The 25,120-nt window shown below is 37.5% G+C and overlaps 14 protein-coding genes and 3 non-coding genes across 17 annotated transcripts, besides 5 other annotated features; 10 read left to right on the top strand and 7 right to left on the bottom strand.

Moving 5' to 3' along the window:
- Nucleotides 1–232: 232 nt before the first annotated feature.
- On the bottom strand, nucleotides 233–559 carry RPS25A (40S ribosomal protein eS25 RPS25A; the record flags this gene model as incomplete). The annotated part of the gene is made up of 1 exon (NM_001181156.1): nucleotides 233–559. The coding sequence occupies one exon, from the start codon at nucleotides 557–559 to the stop codon at nucleotides 233–235; it is 327 nt and encodes a 108-aa protein (NP_011541.1).
- A 752-nt stretch (nucleotides 560–1,311) lies between these two features.
- Nucleotides 1,312–1,643: a long terminal repeat (Ty1 LTR).
- A 64-nt stretch (nucleotides 1,644–1,707) lies between these two features.
- Nucleotides 1,708–1,860: a long terminal repeat (Ty1 LTR).
- Nucleotides 1,861–2,198: a long terminal repeat (Ty1 LTR).
- Nucleotides 1,861–7,786: a mobile genetic element (YGRWTy1-1; Ty1 element, LTR retrotransposon of the Copia (Pseudoviridae) group; contains co-transcribed genes TYA Gag and TYB Pol, encoding proteins involved in structure and function of virus-like particles, flanked by two direct repeats).
- Nucleotides 2,158–3,480, top strand: YGR027W-A (gag protein; the record flags this gene model as incomplete). The annotated part of the gene is made up of 1 exon (NM_001184431.1): nucleotides 2,158–3,480. One exon carries the CDS (start codon nucleotides 2,158–2,160, stop codon nucleotides 3,478–3,480), a length of 1,323 nt encoding a protein of 440 aa, NP_058159.1.
- YGR027W-B (gag-pol fusion protein) lies at nucleotides 2,158–7,426 on the top strand (the record flags this gene model as incomplete). Its single annotated transcript, NM_001184432.2, is given in 1 exon segment — nucleotides 2,158–7,426. Coding segments are annotated over 1 exon segment (5,268 nt in total).
- Nucleotides 7,449–7,786: a long terminal repeat (Ty1 LTR).
- A 164-nt stretch (nucleotides 7,787–7,950) lies between these two features.
- Nucleotides 7,951–8,022, top strand: YNCG0022W. The gene has a single exon. It is a non-coding gene; the product is annotated as a tRNA-Glu (tRNA).
- A 281-nt stretch (nucleotides 8,023–8,303) lies between these two features.
- MSP1 (protein-degrading AAA family ATPase MSP1) lies at nucleotides 8,304–9,392 on the top strand (the record flags this gene model as incomplete). Its single annotated transcript, NM_001181157.3, has 1 exon — nucleotides 8,304–9,392. One exon carries the CDS (start codon nucleotides 8,304–8,306, stop codon nucleotides 9,390–9,392), a length of 1,089 nt encoding a protein of 362 aa, NP_011542.3.
- A 261-nt stretch (nucleotides 9,393–9,653) lies between these two features.
- Nucleotides 9,654–10,306, top strand: ERV1 (flavin-linked sulfhydryl oxidase; the record flags this gene model as incomplete). The annotated part of the gene is made up of 2 exons (NM_001181158.3): nucleotides 9,654–9,739; nucleotides 9,823–10,306. The coding sequence occupies 2 exons, from the start codon at nucleotides 9,654–9,656 to the stop codon at nucleotides 10,304–10,306; spliced, it is 570 nt and encodes a 189-aa protein (NP_011543.4).
- Nucleotides 10,307–10,677: 371 nt separating this feature from the next.
- Nucleotides 10,678–10,749, bottom strand: YNCG0023C. Its single transcript has one exon. It is a non-coding gene; the product is annotated as a tRNA-Asp (tRNA).
- Nucleotides 10,750–11,470: 721 nt separating this feature from the next.
- SNR46 lies at nucleotides 11,471–11,667 on the top strand. Its single transcript, NR_132182.1, has one exon. It is a non-coding gene; the product is annotated as an SNR46 (small nucleolar RNA).
- A 114-nt stretch (nucleotides 11,668–11,781) lies between these two features.
- On the bottom strand, nucleotides 11,782–12,258 carry POP6 (ribonuclease P/MRP protein subunit POP6; the record flags this gene model as incomplete). Its single annotated transcript, NM_001181159.1, has 1 exon — nucleotides 11,782–12,258. The coding sequence occupies one exon, from the start codon at nucleotides 12,256–12,258 to the stop codon at nucleotides 11,782–11,784; it is 477 nt and encodes a 158-aa protein (NP_011544.1).
- Nucleotides 12,259–12,541: 283 nt separating this feature from the next.
- On the top strand, nucleotides 12,542–13,570 carry IMO32 (Imo32p; the record flags this gene model as incomplete). The annotated part of the gene is made up of 1 exon (NM_001181160.1): nucleotides 12,542–13,570. The coding sequence occupies one exon, from the start codon at nucleotides 12,542–12,544 to the stop codon at nucleotides 13,568–13,570; it is 1,029 nt and encodes a 342-aa protein (NP_011545.1).
- NAG1 (Nag1p) lies at nucleotides 12,910–13,401 on the bottom strand (the record flags this gene model as incomplete). Its single annotated transcript, NM_001184658.1, has 1 exon — nucleotides 12,910–13,401. One exon carries the CDS (start codon nucleotides 13,399–13,401, stop codon nucleotides 12,910–12,912), a length of 492 nt encoding a protein of 163 aa, NP_001027023.1.
- Nucleotides 13,571–14,364: 794 nt separating the features above from the next.
- On the top strand, nucleotides 14,365–20,052 carry GSC2 (1,3-beta-glucan synthase GSC2; the record flags this gene model as incomplete). Its single annotated transcript, NM_001181161.3, has 1 exon — nucleotides 14,365–20,052. The coding sequence occupies one exon, from the start codon at nucleotides 14,365–14,367 to the stop codon at nucleotides 20,050–20,052; it is 5,688 nt and encodes a 1,895-aa protein (NP_011546.3).
- Nucleotides 20,053–20,348: 296 nt separating this feature from the next.
- On the bottom strand, nucleotides 20,349–21,068 carry TIM21 (Tim21p; the record flags this gene model as incomplete). Its single annotated transcript, NM_001181162.3, has 1 exon — nucleotides 20,349–21,068. The coding sequence occupies one exon, from the start codon at nucleotides 21,066–21,068 to the stop codon at nucleotides 20,349–20,351; it is 720 nt and encodes a 239-aa protein (NP_011547.3).
- Nucleotides 21,069–21,912: 844 nt separating this feature from the next.
- Nucleotides 21,913–22,773, top strand: RPL26B (60S ribosomal protein uL24 RPL26B; the record flags this gene model as incomplete). Its single annotated transcript, NM_001181163.1, has 2 exons — nucleotides 21,913–21,931; nucleotides 22,409–22,773. 2 exons carry the CDS (start codon nucleotides 21,913–21,915, stop codon nucleotides 22,771–22,773), a joined length of 384 nt encoding a protein of 127 aa, NP_011548.2.
- Nucleotides 22,774–23,172: 399 nt separating this feature from the next.
- On the bottom strand, nucleotides 23,173–23,523 carry YGR035C (uncharacterized protein; the record flags this gene model as incomplete). The annotated part of the gene is made up of 1 exon (NM_001181164.1): nucleotides 23,173–23,523. One exon carries the CDS (start codon nucleotides 23,521–23,523, stop codon nucleotides 23,173–23,175), a length of 351 nt encoding a protein of 116 aa, NP_011549.1.
- A 142-nt stretch (nucleotides 23,524–23,665) lies between these two features.
- YGR035W-A (uncharacterized protein) lies at nucleotides 23,666–23,887 on the top strand (the record flags this gene model as incomplete). Its single annotated transcript, NM_001184648.1, has 1 exon — nucleotides 23,666–23,887. The coding sequence occupies one exon, from the start codon at nucleotides 23,666–23,668 to the stop codon at nucleotides 23,885–23,887; it is 222 nt and encodes a 73-aa protein (NP_878077.1).
- Nucleotides 23,888–24,249: 362 nt separating this feature from the next.
- Nucleotides 24,250–24,969, bottom strand: CAX4 (dolichyldiphosphatase; the record flags this gene model as incomplete). The annotated part of the gene is made up of 1 exon (NM_001181165.3): nucleotides 24,250–24,969. One exon carries the CDS (start codon nucleotides 24,967–24,969, stop codon nucleotides 24,250–24,252), a length of 720 nt encoding a protein of 239 aa, NP_011550.3.
- Between the last annotated feature and the right edge of the window lie 151 nt (nucleotides 24,970–25,120).

Here is a 25,120-nt window from a genome sequence, read left to right on the forward strand (position 1 = left end):
ACGCTCGTACAGAAATGGACGGCATACATACAATTTAATCAATTCTCTTAAATACCGTTTTATACCTCATTTCTGACTTTTCAGCCGTTAATGTTCCTTTTTTTTTTAGACTATTGTATGTATCACTTCCTGAATGATGTCTTCCATAACACAAACGTGACGTGCAAATAAACATACATAAAAATATTATTGAAAATACAGATTATTTAAAATTATATAACCCGTTCCCTGTTTATTCAGAAGCAGTAGCTCTGGTGTAGATAGCTTGCTTGGAGTGCTTGGAGATTGGCTTGATGATACCTTCCTTTTCCAAGTGTCTCAAAGCAATTCTAGCTAAAGAACCACCAATCTTTAATCTGTCGACCAAAACAGAGACAGAAACGTATCTGTAAGTTGGAACTTCCTTCAAGATTCTGTCGTACTTCTCTTGGTCTAAAATGACAGCGTGTTGAGCTCTGTCTTTCATGGACTTTTTGGACCACTTCTTCTTAGACTTCTTACCACCAGCAAGGGCAGCAGCGGCTTTGGCAGCTTTAGATAATTGTTGCTTTGGAGGCATGATTTATTAAATGTTCTATGATAAAGTAAAAAGTAAAAACATACTTGTTAGTAAAAAACCGAACTCTAGTAGAATTTGGGATAAAGACTATTTGCTAATGACTTGAATTGTAGATTGAATTTAACTGTAAATCACCACTAAGTACGTAGTTTCCTTCTCTCAAAGTACCATGGGTAGCTAGATCTGTGCTATGGAGCATATAACAGAGACATGGATATTCATCCCATTAAGGTAGAACAGGCTTTTATGACATATTAAATCCTGGATTGGCCAGTCACTATTTCATCTTATCCGCCTAATATTGGTTTCAAATTTATAGATACATACACTAAAACTAACAGGGCTTGACGGTTTTCGATAACAAAGAATACGATTTCAATATTCAACTGAGCAATCTTAATAGTATTAAATGCTTCGTGAACTTTAAGAGATACTTCGTGAAGTTGTTCTGTCGCACAATTCTTCCTGTAGAAGGCGTCCTTCGTTTTTTTGTCTTCGCGCGTTACAGGGTAAATGAACCTCTTTATGGGTGAATGGGTTACACAAATGCACGGATGCATATATAAAATATAGAATTTTGCTTTATATTATTTTGAGCGGGCTAGAATCCACTCAGTGTACAAAGTACTATTCATTATATTGAACTGAAGAGGCAAGAACTATTTAGCTCAATCAACCACCTTAATAAAGTATTTGGAGTGATATATCGGCTTGTTTTAGTTTAATTCTTGTGGATATTTAGATATCAAGGTTGTTGGAATAAAAATCCACTATCGTCTATCAACTAATAGTTATATTATCAATATATTATCATATACGGTGTTAAGATGATGACATAAGTTATGAGAAGCTGTCATCGAAGTTAGAGGAAGCTGAAGTGCAAGGATTGATAATGTAATAGGATAATGAAACATATAAAACGGAATGAGGAATAATCGTAATATTAGTATGTAGAAATATAGATTCCATTTTGAGGATTCCTATATCCTTGAGGAGAACTTCTAGTATATTCTGTATACCTAATATTATAGCCTTTATCAACAATGGAATCCCAACAATTATCTCAACATTCCCCCATTTTTCAAAGGTAATTTTTGGAATTCCTTGCAAAGCTGTAATTAGGTATACAAAATACACTAGATACTCTACTCGACGATATAGTAATCCTCATAAGGGAATCGGTATTTCTAATATTACGTTATTTTTATTTTCTTTTACTGTTTTCTATGTTGTAGTTCATAATTCCATAACATTATTAATCCTAGTGCTTCAGCTTCCATTGAATCTGATGACTTTTTCTCTGTTGGAATAAAAATCCACTATCGTCTATCAACTAATAGTTATATTATCAATATATTATCATATACGGTGTTAAGATGATGACATAAGTTATGAGAAGCTGTCATCGAAGTTAGAGGAAGCTGAAACGCAAGGATTGATAATGTAATAGGATCAATGAATATAAACATATAAAACGGAATGAGGAATAATCGTAATATTAGTATGTAGAAATATAGATTCCATTTTGAGGATTCCTATATCCTCGAGGAGAACTTCTAGTATATTCTGTATACCTAATATTATAGCCTTTATCAACAATGGAATCCCAACAATTATCTCAACATTCACATATTTCTCATGGTAGCGCCTGTGCTTCGGTTACTTCTAAGGAAGTCCACACAAATCAAGATCCGTTAGACGTTTCAGCTTCCAAAACAGAAGAATGTGAGAAGGCTTCCACTAAGGCTAACTCTCAACAGACAACAACACCTGCTTCATCAGCTGTTCCAGAGAACCCCCATCATGCCTCTCCTCAAACTGCTCAGTCACATTCACCACAGAATGGGCCGTACCCACAGCAGTGCATGATGACCCAAAACCAAGCCAATCCATCTGGTTGGTCATTTTACGGACACCCATCTATGATTCCGTATACACCTTATCAAATGTCGCCTATGTACTTTCCACCTGGGCCACAATCACAGTTTCCGCAGTATCCATCATCAGTTGGAACGCCTCTGAGCACTCCATCACCTGAGTCAGGTAATACATTTACTGATTCATCCTCAGCGGACTCTGATATGACATCCACTAAAAAATATGTCAGACCACCACCAATGTTAACCTCACCTAATGACTTTCCAAATTGGGTTAAAACATACATCAAATTTTTACAAAACTCGAATCTCGGTGGTATTATTCCGACAGTAAACGGAAAACCCGTACGTCAGATCACTGATGATGAACTCACCTTCTTGTATAACACTTTTCAAATATTTGCTCCCTCTCAATTCCTACCTACCTGGGTCAAAGACATCCTATCCGTTGATTATACGGATATCATGAAAATTCTTTCCAAAAGTATTGAAAAAATGCAATCTGATACCCAAGAGGCAAACGACATTGTGACCCTGGCAAATTTGCAATATAATGGCAGTACACCTGCAGATGCATTTGAAACAAAAGTCACAAACATTATCGACAGACTGAACAATAATGGCATTCATATCAATAACAAGGTCGCATGCCAATTAATTATGAGAGGTCTATCTGGCGAATATAAATTTTTACGCTACACACGTCATCGACATCTAAATATGACAGTCGCTGAACTGTTCTTAGATATCCATGCTATTTATGAAGAACAACAGGGATCGAGAAACAGCAAACCTAATTACAGGAGAAATCTGAGTGATGAGAAGAATGATTCTCGCAGCTATACGAATACAACCAAACCCAAAGTTATAGCTCGGAATCCTCAAAAAACAAATAATTCGAAATCGAAAACAGCCAGGGCTCACAATGTATCCACATCTAATAACTCTCCCAGCACGGACAACGATTCCATCAGTAAATCAACTACTGAACCGATTCAATTGAACAATAAGCACGACCTTCACCTTAGGCCAGGAACTTACTGAATCTACGGTAAATCACACTAATCATTCTGATGATGAACTCCCTGGACACCTCCTTCTCGATTCAGGAGCATCACGAACCCTTATAAGATCTGCTCATCACATACACTCAGCATCATCTAATCCTGACATAAACGTAGTTGATGCTCAAAAAAGAAATATACCAATTAACGCTATTGGTGACCTACAATTTCACTTCCAGGACAACACCAAAACATCAATAAAGGTATTGCACACTCCTAACATAGCCTATGACTTACTCAGTTTGAATGAATTGGCTGCAGTAGATATCACAGCATGCTTTACCAAAAACGTCTTAGAACGATCTGACGGCACTGTACTTGCACCTATCGTACAATATGGAGACTTTTACTGGGTATCTAAAAGGTACTTGCTTCCATCAAATATCTCCGTACCCACCATCAATAATGTCCATACAAGTGAAAGTACACGCAAATATCCTTATCCTTTCATTCATCGAATGCTTGCGCATGCCAATGCACAGACAATTCGATACTCACTTAAAAATAACACCATCACGTATTTTAACGAATCAGATGTCGACTGGTCTAGTGCTATTGACTATCAATGTCCTGATTGTTTAATCGGCAAAAGCACCAAACACAGACATATCAAAGGTTCACGACTAAAATACCAAAATTCATACGAACCCTTTCAATACCTACATACTGACATATTTGGTCCAGTTCACAACCTACCAAAAAGTGCACCATCCTATTTCATCTCATTTACTGATGAGACAACAAAATTCCGTTGGGTTTATCCATTGCACGACCGTCGCGAGGACTCTATCCTCGATGTATTTACCACGATACTAGCTTTCATTAAAAACCAATTTCAGGCCAGTGTCTTGGTTATACAAATGGACCGTGGTTCTGAGTATACTAACAGAACTCTCCATAAATTCCTTGAAAAAAATGGTATAACTCCATGCTATACAACCACAGCGGATTCCCGAGCACATGGAGTCGCTGAACGGCTAAACCGTACCTTATTAGATGACTGCCGTACTCAACTGCAATGTAGTGGTTTACCGAACCATTTATGGTTCTCTGCAATCGAATTTTCTACTATTGTGAGAAATTCACTAGCTTCACCTAAAAGCAAAAAATCTGCAAGACAACATGCTGGCTTGGCAGGACTTGATATCAGTACTTTGTTACCTTTCGGTCAACCTGTTATCGTCAATGATCACAACCCTAACTCCAAAATACATCCTCGTGGCATCCCAGGCTACGCTCTACATCCGTCTCGAAACTCTTATGGATATATCATCTATCTTCCATCCTTAAAGAAGACAGTAGATACAACTAACTATGTTATTCTTCAGGGCAAGGAATCCAGATTAGATCAATTCAATTACGACGCACTCACTTTCGATGAAGACTTAAACCGTTTAACTGCTTCATATCATTCGTTCATTGCGTCAAATGAGATCCAAGAATCCAATGATCTTAACATAGAATCTGACCATGACTTCCAATCCGACATTGAACTACATCCTGAGCAACCGAGAAATGTCCTTTCAAAAGCTGTGAGTCCAACCGATTCCACACCTCCGTCAACTCATACTGAAGATTCGAAACGTGTTTCTAAAACCAATATTCGCGCACCCAGAGAAGTTGACCCCAACATATCTGAATCTAATATTCTTCCATCAAAGAAGAGATCTAGCACCCCCCAAATTTCCAATATCGAGAGTACCGGTTCGGGTGGTATGCATAAATTAAATGTTCCTTTACTTGCTCCCATGTCCCAATCTAACACACATGAGTCGTCGCACGCCAGTAAATCTAAAGATTTCAGACACTCAGACTCGTACAGTGAAAATGAGACTAATCATACAAACGTACCAATATCCAGTACGGGTGGTACCAACAACAAAACTGTTCCGCAGATAAGTGACCAAGAGACTGAGAAAAGGATTATACACCGTTCACCTTCAATCGATGCTTCTCCACCGGAAAATAATTCATCGCACAATATTGTTCCTATCAAAACGCCAACTACTGTTTCTGAACAGAATACCGAGGAATCTATCATCGCTGATCTCCCACTCCCTGATCTACCTCCAGAATCTCCTACCGAATTCCCTGACCCATTTAAAGAACTCCCACCGATCAATTCTCGTCAAACTAATTCCAGTTTGGGTGGTATTGGTGACTCTAATGCCTATACTACTATCAACAGTAAGAAAAGATCATTAGAAGATAATGAAACTGAAATTAAGGTATCACGAGACACATGGAATACTAAGAATATGCGTAGTTTAGAACCTCCGAGATCGAAGAAACGAATTCACCTGATTGCAGCTGTAAAAGCAGTAAAATCAATCAAACCAATACGGACAACCTTACGATACGATGAGGCAATCACCTATAATAAAGATATTAAAGAAAAAGAAAAATATATCGAGGCATACCACAAAGAAGTCAATCAACTGTTGAAGATGAAAACTTGGGACACTGACGAATATTATGACAGAAAAGAAATAGACCCTAAAAGAGTAATAAACTCAATGTTTATCTTCAACAAGAAACGTGACGGTACTCATAAAGCTAGATTTGTTGCAAGAGGTGATATTCAGCATCCTGACACTTACGACTCAGGCATGCAATCCAATACCGTACATCACTATGCATTAATGACATCCCTGTCACTTGCATTAGACAATAACTACTATATTACACAATTAGACATATCTTCGGCATATTTGTATGCAGACATCAAAGAAGAATTATACATAAGACCTCCACCACATTTAGGAATGAATGATAAGTTGATACGTTTGAAGAAATCACTTTATGGATTGAAACAAAGTGGAGCGAACTGGTACGAAACTATCAAATCATACCTGATACAACAATGTGGTATGGAAGAAGTTCGTGGATGGTCATGCGTATTTAAAAACAGTCAAGTGACAATTTGTTTATTCGTAGATGATATGGTATTGTTTAGCAAAAATCTAAATTCAAACAAAAGAATTATAGACAAGCTTAAGATGCAATACGACACCAAGATTATAAATCTAGGCGAAAGTGATGAGGAAATTCAATATGACATTCTTGGCTTGGAAATCAAATACCAAAGAGGTAAATACATGAAATTGGGTATGGAAAACTCATTAACTGAAAAAATACCCAAACTAAACGTACCTTTGAACCCAAAAGGAAGGAAACTTAGCGCTCCAGGTCAACCAGGTCTATATATAGACCAGCAAGAACTAGAGCTAGAAGAAGATGATTACAAAATGAAGGTACATGAAATGCAAAAGCTGATAGGTCTAGCATCATATGTTGGATATAAATTTAGATTTGACCTATTATACTACATCAACACACTTGCACAACATATACTATTTCCGTCCAAGCAAGTGTTAGATATGACATATGAATTGATACAGTTCATATGGAATACGAGAGATAAGCAATTAATATGGCACAAAAGCAAACCTGTTAAGCCAACAAATAAATTAGTTGTTATAAGCGATGCCTCGTATGGCAACCAACCGTATTATAAATCACAAATTGGCAACATATATTTACTTAATGGAAAGGTAATTGGAGGAAAGTCCACCAAGGCTTCATTAACATGTACTTCAACTACGGAAGCAGAAATACACGCGATAAGTGAATCTGTCCCATTATTAAATAATCTAAGTTACCTGATACAAGAACTTGACAAGAAACCAATTACCAAAGGATTACTAACCGACAGTAAATCTACAATCAGTATAATTATATCCAATAATGAAGAGAAATTTAGGAACAGATTTTTTGGTACTAAAGCAATGAGATTGAGAGATGAAGTATCAGGAAATCATCTGCACGTATGCTATATCGAAACCAAAAAGAATATTGCAGACGTAATGACCAAACCTCTTCCGATAAAAACATTCAAACTATTAACAAACAAATGGATTCATTAGATCTATTACATTATGGGTGGTATGTTGGAATAAAAATCCACTATCGTCTATCAACTAATAGTTATATTATCAATATATTATCATATACGGTGTTAAGATGATGACATAAGTTATGAGAAGCTGTCATCGAAGTTAGAGGAAGCTGAAACGCAAGGATTGATAATGTAATAGGATCAATGAATATAAACATATAAAACGGAATGAGGAATAATCGTAATATTAGTATGTAGAAATATAGATTCCATTTTGAGGATTCCTATATCCTCGAGGAGAACTTCTAGTATATTCTGTATACCTAATATTATAGCCTTTATCAACAATGGAATCCCAACAATTATCTCAACATTCACATATTTCTCATTCTCAATCTTCATGGTATCTTTTTTACACCGTATATGATAAAATACAAGTAATATAAATACCAGCCACTGGATGACATTGAAATTTTATTCTAATAAATGCATCAGCTCTTTAAAAACATTGCTATTTAGCTATTTGAAGCCAGAAATTTTCACAGATTACCATCCGATATAGTGTAACGGCTATCACATCACGCTTTCACCGTGGAGACCGGGGTTCGACTCCCCGTATCGGAGTGTTCTTTTTCTTACCTCTTGAAAAAGAGGTAGTAAAGTCAATATAAATTCTTGGCTGAAGTATTTCAATACAATTGGTCAAGGAAGTTATTATTTTTTTAATGACTTATATCTGTCCAACACAACAGGTTACACCATATAATCTCTATTTACTGGACAGGCGGAAATCGATAGTTTAGCTTTCCTAAAAATCGTTATATTATAGAAGCGTCTTGACACGTTTTCAAAAAAGGAAGAAGCAAGAACGAAAAGAGATAAGGATTCAAAAGAAAGGAAGCCCAATGTCTCGCAAATTTGATTTAAAAACGATTACTGATCTTTCCGTCCTAGTTGGGACTGGCATATCATTATACTACCTGGTCAGTCGGCTACTCAACGATGTTGAATCAGGACCGTTATCAGGTAAATCAAGGGAATCAAAGGCCAAACAGTCCTTGCAATGGGAAAAGCTGGTGAAAAGATCACCGGCATTGGCAGAAGTAACATTAGATGCATATGAAAGGACTATATTATCTTCTATCGTTACGCCAGATGAAATAAATATTACATTCCAGGATATTGGTGGCTTAGACCCGCTTATTTCAGATCTACATGAAAGTGTCATATATCCCTTGATGATGCCAGAAGTATATTCTAATAGCCCTTTACTTCAAGCACCTAGCGGTGTCTTGCTATATGGGCCACCAGGATGTGGTAAAACCATGTTGGCGAAGGCCCTAGCCAAGGAAAGTGGTGCTAATTTTATCTCAATAAGAATGTCATCTATAATGGATAAATGGTATGGTGAATCTAACAAAATAGTCGATGCAATGTTTTCATTGGCGAACAAGTTACAACCTTGTATAATATTCATTGACGAAATTGATTCATTCCTTAGAGAACGGTCTTCTACAGATCATGAAGTTACGGCAACCTTAAAAGCTGAATTCATGACTTTATGGGATGGCTTATTGAATAATGGAAGGGTTATGATTATCGGTGCTACTAATCGGATAAATGACATAGATGATGCGTTTTTGAGGAGGTTACCAAAAAGGTTTCTTGTTTCATTGCCTGGTTCTGATCAACGTTACAAAATATTAAGTGTTTTATTAAAAGACACTAAACTAGACGAAGACGAATTCGACTTGCAACTGATTGCAGACAATACCAAAGGATTTTCTGGGTCGGACCTGAAAGAGCTTTGCAGAGAAGCGGCCTTAGATGCAGCAAAGGAATACATAAAACAGAAGAGGCAGCTCATTGATAGTGGTACAATCGATGTTAATGATACTTCTTCCTTGAAGATAAGACCATTAAAGACAAAAGATTTTACAAAAAAATTAAGAATGGATGCTACAAGTACGTTGTCATCTCAACCTCTTGATTAAGGAAGGAAAATTAGAAAAAAAAGAAGAAAGCTTTTTATTCACGCATCATATCATATCAGATAAGCTAGTTTTCACATAATATGTGTATATGCAGTATACTCCTGTACATAACTTCCTTTATTTCTGCTTTATAATTATATACTAGTTATTTTTCTTGGGCCGCTTTTATTACGGCAACTATTCTATCAGGTTTAGTCATAATCTAAATCTAAAGATGGGGAAAAGCCAAAAACACTCAACTTTCAATGAATACAAAGCTTCATGAAAGCAATAGATAAAATGACGGATAATCCACCACAAGAAGGCTTAAGTGGGAGGAAAATAATATATGACGAAGATGGCAAACCGTATGTTGGATTACGCAAAGCAATTCAGGATCTACTGATCCAATCAAGCTTGTGATTTTTTATTAACAAATTCTCTATAATAGTTGCCGATCATGTAACACCCTACTTGACTTTCAGTACGTGACCGGGAAGATATCTAATGGCCTGAAGAACCTCTCATCTAACGGTAAACTAGCAGGTACGGGGGCTCTCACTGGCGAAGCTTCAGAGTTGATGCCTGGCTCAAGAACATACAGGAAGGTTGACCCTCCTGACGTAGAGCAACTAGGTAGATCTTCATGGACGCTGTTACACTCTGTAGCTGCCAGCTATCCTGCTCAACCTACAGACCAACAGAAGGGTGAAATGAAACAGTTCTTGAATATCTTCTCACATATTTATCCTTGCAACTGGTGTGCTAAAGACTTTGAAAAATATATCAGAGAAAATGCACCACAAGTTGAGTCAAGAGAAGAACTTGGGAGGTGGATGTGTGAAGCCCACAATAAAGTCAATAAGAAATTGAGGAAGCCCAAATTTGACTGTAATTTCTGGGAAAAAAGATGGAAGGACGGCTGGGACGAATAAGTACAATCTCAGAATTCTGAAGGAACACATAAAAGACAATTTATACATATTTACAGATTCTCGTGTATATAACACTCCAATCGTATTGATCAGTCATATGTTGGCTTTTTTATTTAGGCTTGAGCTCTAACTTTCCAGATGAATGACTTTTCTACTAATATATGTTAGGATTAATAGTTTTATATGTATAAAAATATTTAGTCAGTATTTAGCTAAAAAGTTTACTTTCAAAGAATTGTCATGTTTGCAGCTAGTGCCTCTGGTCTTTTGAGTATTCCCAGCCCTTGTTTAGAGGTCATCAAGAATGAACTTGAAATTAGCCGTATCAGTGGTATTAACCTCTTCTAAGAAGAGCAGAAAAAGAAAAAAATCTCCGCGACGGGGAATTGAACCCCGATCTGGCACGCGACAAGCGCCCATTCTGACCATTAAACTATCACGGAAGAAATATCTGTGAAATGTGACTCTTATAGCATACTATTTTAGTTATGAATTGTGAAAATCCTCCCTGTCCTGCGTTCTACAATTTATTTAGTACTTGTTTGGCAAAAACGTCTCTCAGTGCCATTTACTTTGTAAAAAGTGCAGACTACATCGCATCAACGGTCATATTAGGAGCCACTTCTATTTTTAACTCAACATGATCATTCAAAAATGTCGATACACTTGCATTTTATTGTACATACTAGTTGGAAGAGGCAGCGTCGATTTTGCTGAAATTTCTAGTAACTTGTAGCAGCAATACATTATATCATAAAAATAACCTGACTTGTAAAAGTTGAAACCCTAACTTTTATTATTTCTTTCAATATTTTTCGATTAGACGTGAAAGATGACCAAGCACAACTAACAAAAAATTTGCATCCTCATAAAAAGCAAGACTTTTTGTATGTCGAAACAAAATTATTAAAAAACACGCATTAACACAGACACGAATTTGGCATACTTTCATTTTACTTTATATCTAGTGAAAAGTAGAAATTGTTTAAGGGAACTACTTCACAGTGACCACTGATACTAGAATATGGAAATAAGAAAAGTTGCTAAGTAGGAGCCTAACAATCTTTTTTTATATTTTTCCATATTCCTTTATTGTCATGGGTCAAGACTGTATATGTTAGTGAAAGTTTTAGGGTTCTTGTGACAAACTTCACCAACATAAACATGGCCTCTTCGAAGATCCGTAGATTTTGCATTTTTGCGGTGGTTTATGGATTCAAAGCGAGGCCTAAATTAACGATCATGTCTTTGCTATTATATCAGAGGGCATATCATTGAATTTCCGATTTCCAAAGGGAAGAAAATAAATAAAGTTGTGCTATTTCCATGCATCCTTTTTTCTTTCATTCAATGACACATACTTCTTGTAGTAGGAACAATTGGTAGTTCTGATATCGATTAAGCCTTCTAAAAATGCTTTATATTATAAAGTACAAATGCAAGAAGTAGCTATGGATGCTAAAGAGCTGGTCGATTTATTGTTTGGTGAATGAATGTAGGTTTAAATCAATGATCTCTGAATCAGAAACAAGGGTGACCAAAATTGGAACCTTGAGCCTTTCTTCCTGTAGTTCATTTCTGCCTTCTCTTTTTATATCGAACGATGTTAATTTATTCCACTGATAAATTTTCTTATTGTTCTTAATATAACCCTTTTTAAATATTTCCAAAATACTTAACATTTTTTGAATATGTGGACCGTAAGAGAATATACAAACTACTTGTTGTAGACCCAAACTTCTATCTGCCATGTTGATTTGTTTATCTAACTTATTTACAGACTTCTTAATGTTATCGTTCTTCGATATGCCATGATACTGTATTGATGTACTGTTGTTACCATTATTTGCTAAGGACGGTATAACTGTTTCTTTGAGAAACCGAAGACATTGAGTGGAGGAAGAGATATCCAAATCTCTACTAATTTCATTGTAATATACGCCATTGATCATTTTGATTTGCTTTTATCTTTTTTTCTTCTTCTTCTTTTCAATCTCTTCCAAACAATCTTGGCCTCATCTTCATGGAATTTTTCGAAATACTCATCAGCAAGTGTCCGATGCCTTCTCAATTTTTTCCAAGAGCGTGCGGGGGTTGGTTATCCAGTACATGTGTTGCTTGAAACTGCCAACAAAAAAGAAAAGAAAATAAGAATATATTAGTACGCCAATAGTAAACGTCACCCCGAGGTTTAAAAACTAACCGTGATATACGAGGAGAATTGGTAACGGTACAATGATGATACTGGGTAAAGCCGGGATCCTGGCACAGTATGGGACAATATATGTGAGACAAAATACCATTCGGAATAATTTAAGTTCCTGCATTTTTAAGCAGTCACTATGTGCCTTTCATTCATTAGCAAAGGTGCTGCAACAAAAGCAAGTCCCACTGGACCTTTCATATGACATAATCAAGAGAGATGCAGTAAAAACTGGGGATGAAGGGAAGCCAAGACCACCTATTATCATACTTCACGGCTTATTCGGTAACAAGCTCAACAACCGAAGCATTGGCCGTAACCTTAACAAGAAATTGGGAAGAGACGTGTATCTGCTGGACCTAAGAAATCATGGATCCTCACCACACAGTTCAGTCCATAACTACGAAGTCATGTCGGAAGACGTGAAACACTTTATCACAAAGCACGAATTAAACACCAATGGAGGCCCTATTATAATAGGACACTCAATGGGTGGTAAAGTTGCCATGATGCTGGTCCTGAAAAACCCGCAACTTTGTTCGATGTTAGTCTGTATAGAGAACGCTCCGGTGAGTTTGCGCCCTAACGCTGAGTTTGTCGAATACATCAAAGCGCTGATGGAAATCGTCAACGACAAGGGCAAAACTATCCGCACGCTGAAACAGGCTGATGAACACCTTGCAGAGAGGATCGGCGGCAATGAGCTAGTAAGGCGGTTTCTCCTAACGGCGCTGAAAAAGGTCAAGATGGACAATTCATCGTCTGTGTCGTCATATACATTCGAAGAACGAATTCCCCTCGCAACACTGAAAGATGCCATTGTCAAAGGTGAAATTGCCGCGTGGCCCCTAGATCCTGCTCGTGAACGATGGACGCGGCCTGCGCTATTCATCAGGGCTACTCAATCGCATTATGTGGTAGACGAGTATCTTCCGATCATCGGCGCGTTCTTTCCACGCTTTGAAACACGTGACATCGATGCGGGTCACTGGGTAAATGCGGAGAAGCCTGGGGAATGTGCCGAAAGCATCGTCGATTTTGTGGAGCGGCACGAGGATTAAAGGCAAGCGCCCCGGAGCAAGGTGCCAGTAGCACCAGTCGGTGGCTGTGCGCTTGCCGTAGCACATGACATACGGACTATTGTGTGAGTGGTGATGGGGTGTAGGCAGTGCCACACCAGTTTAAAGGCCTAGTAACGGCAAATCGCCAAAAGAGATGATGCTGATGCATACGATAAGATCGTCAGTTTCACGTTCGCGGTTCGAACATGGAATTGTGGCTAAAGAAATTTGGGCGGTATGATGCAAATGAGGTGTACGTATGTATATATAGCAAAGAGTAGAATAAAATGAGATAAAGCCTCGTTCGTTCTCTCCATTTCTTCCCTGTTTCTCCTTTATTTTCTCTACTGCTTATTTCGAGTTCACCAGAGAACAAGAGAGCAGGAACGCAAAGAGTGTGTGACACGAAATTCAAGATACAAAAATAAAAGCTTACGTTGTGTATTTCAACTGGTGTGCTAAGAATAGAGTTTCATAAAGTACTGCATTTATTCATATATTATTTTTGTTATTTGTATATATACTTCACACTTAGAGTTCTACTAAAAGTCTACCCAGCACGCATCCTTCGTTTATTTTTACATCTCTCTTTTGCTTTTCCTTTTTTTTTTTGGTGCTTGCTAGATACTACTGAAGATCAAAGGTTACAAAGAACGCCGCATATATTTTCTGCAGGCATATTAAAGAAGTTACAAAAGGATTAATCGAAGCGCTGTTTGGATACACTCCTGTAAAGAGAAGAAAAGGAAAAAAATAAAAAGTGGACAATAAATAATTATTAAACTGTCATAGTTATGTCCTACAACGATCCAAACTTGAATGGACAGTATTACAGTAACGGTGATGGGACTGGTGACGGTAATTACCCTACGTACCAAGTGACACAGGATCAAAGTGCGTACGATGAGTACGGTCAGCCAATCTATACACAAAACCAACTGGATGATGGTTATTATGATCCAAACGAACAATACGTTGACGGTACACAATTTCCTCAGGGACAAGATCCTTCACAAGACCAAGGTCCTTATAATAACGATGCTAGTTACTATAACCAACCCCCCAATATGATGAACCCGTCTTCTCAAGATGGAGAGAACTTCTCAGATTTTAGCAGCTATGGTCCCCCATCCGGCACTTATCCTAACGATCAATATACTCCTTCTCAAATGAGTTATCCTGATCAAGATGGTTCTTCAGGGGCCTCAACCCCCTATGGAAATGGTGTCGTTAATGGTAATGGCCAGTACTACGACCCTAATGCTATTGAAATGGCTTTACCAAATGATCCATATCCCGCATGGACCGCAGATCCCCAGTCTCCCCTGCCCATCGAACAAATCGAAGATATCTTCATAGATTTAACAAATAAATTCGGTTTTCAGAGAGATTCCATGAGAAATATGTTTGACCATTTTATGACCCTTTTGGACTCTAGATCTTCTAGGATGTCTCCAGAACAGGCCCTTTTATCATTACATGCAGACTACATAGGTGGAGATACGGCCAACTACAAAAAATGGTACTTTGCCGCTCAACTTGATATGGATGATGAAATTGGTTTCAGGAATATGAAGTTGGGTAAGCTATCAAGAAAGGCAAGAAAGGCTAAGAAGAAAAATAAAAAAGCCATGCAAGAGGCTAGTCCTGAAGACACTGAGGAGACTTTAAATCAAATTGAGGGTGATAACTCATTAGAAGCTGCGGATTTTAGATGGAAGTCAAAGATGAATCAACTTTCTCCATTTGAAATGGTTCGTCAAATTGCCTTGTTTTTATTATGTTGGGGCGAGGCAAATCAAGTCAGATTTACCCCGGAGTGTCTTTGTTTCATTTATAAATGCGCCTCTGATTACTTAGATTCTGCACAATGTCAACAACGTCCTGATCCCTTGCCTGAAGGTGATTTTTTGAATAGAGTTATTACTCCTCTTTATCGTTTTATTAGGAGCCAGGTTTACGAAATCGTGGATGGTCGATACGTGAAGAGTGAAAAAGATCATAACAAAGTTATTGGGTATGATGATGTCAATCAATTATTCTGGTATCCAGAAGGTATAGCAAAAATTGTCATGGAAGATGGAACCAGGTTGATTGATTTGCCAGCAGAGGAGCGTTATTTGAAATTGGGAGAAATTCCCTGGGATGATGTCTTCTTTAAAACTTACAAAGAAACACGTTCCTGGTTACATTTAGTTACCAACTTCAATCGTATTTGGATCATGCACATCTCAGTATATTGGATGTATTGTGCTTACAATGCTCCAACTTTTTATACTCACAACTATCAACAATTGGTCGACAATCAGCCTTTGGCAGCTTATAAATGGGCCACTGCAGCATTAGGTGGTACTGTGGCAAGTTTGATTCAAGTTGCCGCTACTTTGTGCGAGTGGTCATTCGTTCCTAGAAAATGGGCGGGTGCTCAACATTTGTCCCGTAGATTCTGGTTCTTGTGTGTCATTATGGGTATTAATTTGGGGCCTGTGATATTTGTTTTCGCTTATGATAAGGACACAGTATATTCTACTGCCGCTCATGTCGTTGGAGCAGTTATGTTTTTTGTTGCTGTGGCAACACTTGTTTTCTTTTCCGTAATGCCATTGGGTGGATTATTTACATCGTATATGAAAAAGTCCACAAGAAGTTATGTTGCCTCACAGACCTTCACCGCATCTTTTGCTCCATTGCATGGTTTAGACAGGTGGATGTCTTATTTGGTTTGGGTAACCGTTTTTGCTGCTAAATATGCAGAGTCATATTTTTTTCTAATACTGTCACTAAGAGATCCAATTAGGATTTTATCTACTACATCAATGAGATGTACTGGTGAATACTGGTGGGGTAATAAGATTTGTAAGGTCCAGCCAAAGATTGTTTTAGGTTTAATGATTGCGACTGACTTCATTTTGTTCTTTTTGGATACCTACTTGTGGTATATCGTTGTTAACACTGTTTTCTCGGTCGGAAAATCGTTCTATTTGGGTATTTCTATCTTAACTCCATGGAGAAATATTTTCACTAGATTGCCAAAAAGAATTTATTCTAAGATCTTGGCTACTACTGATATGGAAATAAAATATAAACCGAAAGTACTAATTTCTCAGATTTGGAATGCTATCATTATCTCCATGTACAGAGAACATTTATTAGCCATAGACCATGTACAAAAATTGTTATATCATCAGGTTCCGTCCGAAATTGAAGGTAAGAGGACTTTGAGAGCACCAACTTTCTTTGTTTCCCAAGATGACAATAATTTTGAGACTGAATTTTTCCCTAGAGATTCAGAAGCTGAGCGCCGTATTTCATTTTTTGCCCAATCTCTATCCACTCCAATTCCAGAACCACTACCAGTTGACAACATGCCAACATTTACTGTATTAACTCCCCATTACGCCGAGAGGATTCTATTATCATTGAGAGAAATTATTCGTGAAGATGATCAATTTTCAAGAGTTACTCTTTTGGAATACCTGAAGCAATTACACCCGGTAGAATGGGACTGTTTTGTTAAGGATACGAAAATTCTTGCTGAAGAAACGGCCGCATATGAAAACAATGAAGATGAACCTGAAAAGGAAGACGCTCTGAAATCTCAAATTGATGATTTACCTTTCTATTGTATTGGTTTCAAATCTGCTGCACCAGAATACACCTTACGTACGAGAATCTGGGCCTCTTTAAGGTCGCAAACTTTGTATCGCACAATCTCGGGGTTTATGAATTATTCGAGGGCCATAAAATTACTTTATCGTGTGGAAAATCCAGAAATCGTTCAAATGTTCGGTGGTAATGCTGATGGATTAGAAAGAGAACTGGAAAAAATGGCAAGGCGAAAATTCAAATTCTTGGTTTCGATGCAAAGATTGGCCAAGTTTAAACCACATGAACTAGAAAATGCTGAGTTCCTGTTGAGAGCTTATCCGGACTTGCAAATTGCCTACCTGGATGAAGAACCTCCCTTAAACGAAGGCGAAGAGCCAAGAATTTACTCGGCCTTAATTGATGGTCATTGTGAGATTTTAGAGAATGGTCGTAGACGTCCCAAATTTAGAGTTCAACTATCCGGTAATCCAATTCTTGGTGATGGTAAATCAGATAATCAAAATCATGCTTTGATTTTTTACAGAGGTGAGTATATTCAATTGATTGATGCTAATCAAGACAATTACTTGGAAGAGTGTTTGAAAATCAGGTCTGTCTTAGCAGAATTTGAAGAATTGGGAATTGAGCAAATTCATCCTTATACTCCTGGTTTAAAATATGAGGACCAATCCACAAATCATCCTGTTGCAATTGTCGGCGCTAGAGAATATATTTTCTCAGAAAACTCTGGTGTTCTTGGTGATGTAGCGGCTGGTAAAGAACAAACTTTTGGTACATTATTTGCCCGTACTTTGGCACAGATTGGTGGTAAATTGCATTATGGTCATCCAGATTTTATTAATGCGACATTCATGACTACTAGGGGTGGTGTTTCCAAAGCACAAAAGGGTCTACATTTAAATGAAGATATTTATGCCGGTATGAATGCCGTACTTCGGGGTGGTCGTATCAAGCATTGCGAATATTATCAGTGTGGTAAAGGTAGAGATTTAGGTTTTGGTACAATTTTGAATTTCACTACTAAGATCGGTGCTGGTATGGGTGAACAAATGTTATCTCGTGAATACTATTATTTGGGTACGCAATTACCTATTGACCGTTTTTTAACATTTTATTATGCGCATCCAGGGTTTCACTTGAATAACTTATTTATTCAATTGTCTCTGCAGATGTTCATGTTAACTTTAGTGAACTTGCATGCTTTGGCTCATGAATCCATTCTGTGTGTTTACGATAGGGATAAGCCAATTACTGATGTTTTGTATCCAATTGGTTGTTACAACTTTCATCCTGCGATTGATTGGGTGAGACGTTATACACTCTCTATTTTCATCGTCTTTTGGATTGCTTTTGTCCCTATTGTCGTTCAGGAATTAATCGAGCGTGGTCTGTGGAAGGCGACACAAAGATTTTTCCGTCACATTTTATCTCTATCTCCAATGTTTGAAGTCTTTGCTGGCCAAATCTATTCTTCAGCACTGTTAAGTGATATCGCTGTGGGTGGTGCTCGTTATATTTCAACAGGTCGTGGCTTTGCTACATCTCGTATACCTTTCTCTATTCTTTATTCAAGATTTGCGGGTTCAGCCATTTATATGGGATCAAGATCAATGTTGATGTTATTATTTGGTACCGTGGCACATTGGCAAGCTCCACTATTATGGTTTTGGGCATCATTATCAGCCTTAATCTTTGCACCATTCATTTTCAATCCACATCAATTTGCTTGGGAAGATTTTTTCCTAGACTACAGAGATTATATCAGATGGCTGTCAAGAGGTAATAATAAGTACCACAGGAACTCATGGATTGGTTATGTAAGAATGTCGAGGTCTCGTGTTACTGGTTTCAAGCGCAAACTGGTGGGTGATGAGTCTGAAAAATCTGCAGGCGATGCAAGCAGGGCTCATAGAACCAATTTAATTATGGCTGAAATTATACCGTGTGCGATTTACGCAGCAGGTTGTTTTATTGCCTTCACGTTTATTAATGCACAAACTGGTGTCAAGACTACTGATGAAGATAGAGTAAATTCCACCTTACGTATCATCATTTGCACCTTGGCGCCTATTGTTATCGATATTGGTGTTTTATTCTTCTGTATGGGTTTGTCATGCTGCTCTGGCCCTTTGTTGGGCATGTGCTGCAAGAAAACTGGTTCTGTTATGGCAGGGATCGCTCACGGTATCGCTGTTGTTGTCCATATTGTCTTTTTCATTGTCATGTGGGTTTTAGAGGGTTTTAGTTTTGTTAGGATGTTGATTGGCGTTGTTACATGTATACAATGTCAAAGGTTGATTTTTCACTGTATGACTGTACTGTTGCTGACCCGTGAGTTCAAGAATGATCACGCTAATACTGCCTTTTGGACAGGCAAATGGTACAGCACCGGTTTAGGATATATGGCATGGACTCAACCGACAAGGGAATTGACTGCAAAAGTCATTGAGCTTTCCGAGTTTGCAGCGGATTTTGTTTTGGGGCATGTAATTTTGATCTTCCAACTACCAGTCATTTGTATTCCAAAGATAGATAAGTTTCACTCCATCATGTTATTTTGGTTAAAACCATCCCGTCAAATCCGTCCTCCTATTTACTCTTTGAAACAAGCACGCCTACGTAAACGTATGGTTAGGAGGTATTGCAGCTTGTACTTTTTGGTACTGATCATATTCGCGGGATGCATCGTTGGCCCTGCCGTTGCTTCAGCACATGTTCCAAAAGACCTTGGATCTGGGTTGACGGGTACTTTCCATAACTTGGTTCAACCAAGGAACGTATCTAACAATGATACAGGGTCCCAGATGTCTACTTATAAGAGTCATTATTACACTCATACGCCATCCTTAAAGACCTGGTCTACGATCAAATGATTTTTTTAGTTTACAATCTATTTTTGTTTCTAAGCAAGTTTATCACGCAAATACATAAGTATATTTTTACTTTCTATTCTTCCTAGTTTATATTTATTTCATTGTAACTTTCTTAGAAGCTCGGTCCTCTCGCTATATAGTAGGATCTGCAACATATTTGGATGTGGGTGGGCGTTCTCCTTCTTTTTTAGATGTAAGGTCCAACACGTATAACAGGTGATACACATAGAAAGACACGTGGAAATAACAGTCATTTACGAATATTTAAAACCTGAGCAACTCCGTCAAATTTGATCTTAATCTTTTCTGGGGCCCCATCTAATTCCCAGAAAGCCCTTCGAATTAGAAACCGGATGCAATTTTGGCTTGATCAAATAGTAACGCTTCTCTCCGGGAACATCAACGTACATGTTGATAAAGTCAGGTTGATAATTCTGTTTGGATTCTTTAGCCTCTAAGTGAACCAACGCTATTTTCTTTTTGGATTCAACGTGGAATCTCATATAGTGATGTGTCCTACCTTCTTTATCTAATTTTTTGGTAGATACTATAGGCCTGTTTCTTGTCCATTTGTCATTCGTTATAAGCTCACCGTACGCTTTCAATCTTTCTTTTCCCGTAATGCCATCGTCGCACTGTAACAAACTTCTTATATCTTTGTTTTTCTCTACCATAGAAACTGCTCTGTTGAAAAGCTGTGTATCACCTGAAGGCGAAAATAGTTCTGAAAGAATTAGGTAAATAACAATAGCAGATATACCAACAGCTCCTATCACAAGTATGCCAGAAAAGGTGAACGTAGAAGCGGATTTTACTTGAGGCCATAATGGCTTAGGTTTATTCCTAGTCTTGTCATCCTTCTTTCCTGATGTTGCGCCGGTGCCATTACTATATAATCTTGTTCTAAGCAGTGACGTATGAGTTATTACCGATGAGTTCACGAAAGTATTATATCGTGGAAACAAAGGCTTTCTATGTCCTAAACGGAGTAAAGACCTAGGCAAACTTGAGCTCATTGTTTAAACTTGGAGTCAGGAAAATAATATACGAATGATTTTACCAACCTGATATCTAAAATTAAATTTAGAACTATAACCTGCTGTCACTGGCGGAAAAATACGCCCTCAGGTTTGACCTAGTAGAGCTGAACATCTTTTCACTGCTTTCTGTATCCTTTATTTATTGGAGCTTCCGAAACTTCCCAAGAAAAGTGAAGAAAAAACCAGGAAAATCAAAAGACATGACGCATATAATGTACACCTTTTTTTTTTCGCGGCCAAAAATTTAACCTACTCATCTAGATCAGTGGTTGGTAGAGCAGTATTCCGTCATTTTTCATGTCCAGGTTCGAAGCTGACCTGGTATTATCCGGTTTTTTTTCTTGTTGACCAATAGGAAAAAAAAAAATTAAAATAAAGTCACAGAAATTCAATGAATATTATAAATTTTTCTTGTTTGTTTCCCTAGTTGTTATTTTTATAAAAAAAATTCTTGTAGACAATAAAATAAGAAATGCCCATTTTGTAACTTAGCGAAAGATGCCCAGTACATCCCTTTTACACCCGTGCATTAAAGGTGTTTGGGTTTAATAGGAGCTTTATCATATCTCTTTGATTTTTTTTCTGCTGTCCTCGGCTTGAGGGACTCACAGAGATCTGGAAATTTTCAGATTGTCAGTGCTTAGGATGGGTTGTCAGTAGACGGTGGCCGCCGTGGATGGGAAATCTCATACGTTTACACACATAGTGTTTGGAAATTAATAGTAGCAATAGCTATCTGGCTACTGTTTTAAAGTATTAGCCCGTTCTCAGTGCTTCTTTTTTAAGGAATAACAACGGCAAGACCAAAGATATATCAAATATGGCTAAGCAATCTCTAGGTATGTTTGGAGGATACGAATAACGATAGAAAACATGAGTGAATTTCCGTCCACGAAAAAATGTTAACATAAAATGCAAGAGAACAATTAATCGAATAATGTTAAATTATTGTAAAACAATGTGTATGATGAGGAGGAATGTACCTAAGCCAAAAAAAAAAAAAAAAAAAAAAAAAAAAAAAGAAACAGCTTTTGCATATTCAATCCAGGCATAGGGCGACTATTTAGCACTCAACGATTTTTAAGCTTGTGTATTGCTGACATAAATTCCGGCTTTAGAATCCAATATTGAAAAACGTGAGTACGCAGAGGAGATAGAAGAAAAGTAGGAAGTTACCGTTTATATTGATTTGTGAAATGCATACTCCGTTGGATGTGGGGCAACATAGATTTAAGTGTGGATGAAAATTATGTGCTCATTGTGAAAAAAAAGTTTTGCTTTTACTAACAAATTTTTTTATTATTTGTTTTCAATAGACGTTTCCTCTGACAGAAGAAAGGCCAGAAAGGCTTATTTCACTGCTCCATCCTCTGAACGTCGTGTTTTGTTATCTGCTCCATTATCCAAGGAATTGAGAGCTCAATATGGTATCAAGGCTTTGCCAATCAGAAGAGACGATGAAGTCTTGGTTGTTCGTGGTTCCAAGAAGGGTCAAGAAGGTAAGATTTCATCTGTTTACAGATTGAAGTTTGCTGTTCAAGTTGACAAGGTCACCAAGGAAAAGGTCAACGGTGCTTCCGTTCCAATTAACTTGCACCCATCCAAGCTTGTTATCACTAAGTTACACTTGGACAAGGACAGAAAGGCTTTGATCCAAAGAAAGGGTGGTAAATTGGAATAAACTAGCTCGACTTTAACATAGATCATACAAAAAATACAATAAATAAATCCTGTGTTTCTTTTATGTATATTTTTTATCAATTTCAATTTAGTTTAGTTTAGTTTCTTTAAAAATAAAATTGTAATTTCTCACATTCTGCCTTCGGGTCTCAAGGGCTGGTTGGTAGACGAATGCGCTTGTTTCTAGCTGAGCGGCAGATGCATGAATTCAATGCAAGAAAATGAGAAAACTTCCAATATTAAAATGTGATTGTTAATTATTAGTATATTTATGACAATATATATATGTACATAGGGTGATTATGAAGATGAGTAAGATGCGAATGGATATGAGGATATGAATCTTTTTAGAGACAATGAAGATGCAAAGAAGTAGTTAAGCACATTGACCTCAGGGTTGCTATATGCTACTTTTAGTCCGTTGGATTTCTGAAGCAGTATTGGCCACAAAAATTTCTTCATTATTTCTACGATTAGAGTTTCTTCTGGATTTTTCTCGTCCCTGAGACTTACTCCTTTTCAAGTCATTTTCAGCAGCAGCTTTGATTAAATCATATCTTGTGATTTTACTTGGAGAGCTATTGTGATGGGAACTTTGTCTGCATGTGACTGTATTAGTCAGAGATGTTATGGGCTTAACCATAAGGGAAGAAACTATGGCACGCATGAATGAATTACTGCTTTTACTGCTGTCATCTGTTGAGTTTGCTGAGTCTTCCGTTCTTGTAGTCTTGGCTGGTGTGAGTAACATTACGTATTGTTTCTGTAGAGAAGATAACTTATAACTTCCGTCTTGTCACTAGTTGTTTTAATTATATGTTTGTTACAAGTTTTTATGTATAGATATATGTTACAACTTTTAGAAGTATTGTGGACATAACAGAGAGAAGGGAATGTTGCTATATTTATATATTTTATATATTGCCCTCAAAACTGTATCTCATCTTTTTTTCTGCAATCCTTGCTTTCGTAATCTAAGTGTGGGTGACATGCTAAATCCGCGGCTTTCCTTAAGCTTTTTCACAAACCATCTATTATGTCCAGAAGCTCCGCTGATTATCCGTGGAAAAGGGTCTTATTCTGCCGTAGGAAACTTCTTCTCGAGAAAAAAGTGAGTTCACCCGCGGCGCTCTCGTAAAACCCGAGGGCCGATTCTTTCCCTCCGTGGAACAATCGGCCCCGCGGCGTCAGAGGGTATTATCTCCGCAAGTGATAGAACTCACATTTATTCTACGTTCTGCATGGTTTTGATTATCTTCTTTTGCACGATGTCACATACTTTTTCGATTACCGTCGCTTTACACAGTAACTGTTTAAAACGAGCGTTCTTAATTAATAACTGTAGGAGAGCAGGCTTTCGGCTTTCTTTATGAGAAATAAGGACTACTCCAGCTTGCCAAGTTTTATCCAGTTACACAAACGCTCAAGATCGCCTCGCTAAAATAGATGAAAAAATAAGAAAAATGAAATGTTCAACCTAATCCCTTTTGGATTTATCATTGAAAGATCGCTGATTTATTCTTTTCCAATACGCCTCGTAATTCTCTTTCAATGTCAAAGGCGCCAGATTGTAAGAATCTGTCATGTAAAATAATCTGACAATACGTAGTTTTAAAAACCAATTGATTAAACCAAGCTCTCTTATGATGCCAACTATAAAAAAATAAAGTGATCCAGTCAGTGCCCCCACGCTGAATCCCACGATTACTTGATCTAAATTGTGGTAGTGCAAGTAAACTCTGGAAAAGCAAACGCAAAACGATAATAAAGCCAATGCACCAGAAAAAATGCATTTTTCTAAGAAGTTTAGATTCTTCCAGGAAGTGTATATCTTCAGAGAGTTATAGGTAAAACAAAACCCCATGAATTGGGAGTGTGCACTGGGCATCCCGTAACCGGATCTTATAGTGTCATTTTGGAACGACGCACCGAACGATACGGGGCGTGGCTGTTTTATTATATTCTTGATCACGTTATTGAATATTTCGTTCATCAATTGGCCAAAGGCTACAATGCAGGCTTCTAACTCTCTTGTGATGATAAACCACGACAAATAAAAAGCTAGCACTAGGATGGGCATCAGCGAGAAATATGCACTAAGGAATGATAGAAAGTCATGCGAATCATAGAGAATGTATGTGTCATCGAATGGTATAACATTTGGATTTGGATTTATTGCAGCGGCGGTACTATTCATGATATGATCCGATTCAAAACAAATTTTGATGTAGATAAAATGCCTGGTATAATGAGTGGTAGAGAAGAAAATTAGACGAAAAGAATGAGAACGAAGAAATGATTTAAAGTGATCACAGTGGCAATCACTTTCCCCTTTTTAACGCGTGTTG

Source organism: Saccharomyces cerevisiae, chromosome VII, assembly GCF_000146045.2.
Source record: "Saccharomyces cerevisiae S288C chromosome VII, complete sequence".
NCBI classification, from domain to species: Eukaryota; Fungi; Ascomycota; class Saccharomycetes; order Saccharomycetales; family Saccharomycetaceae; genus Saccharomyces; species Saccharomyces cerevisiae.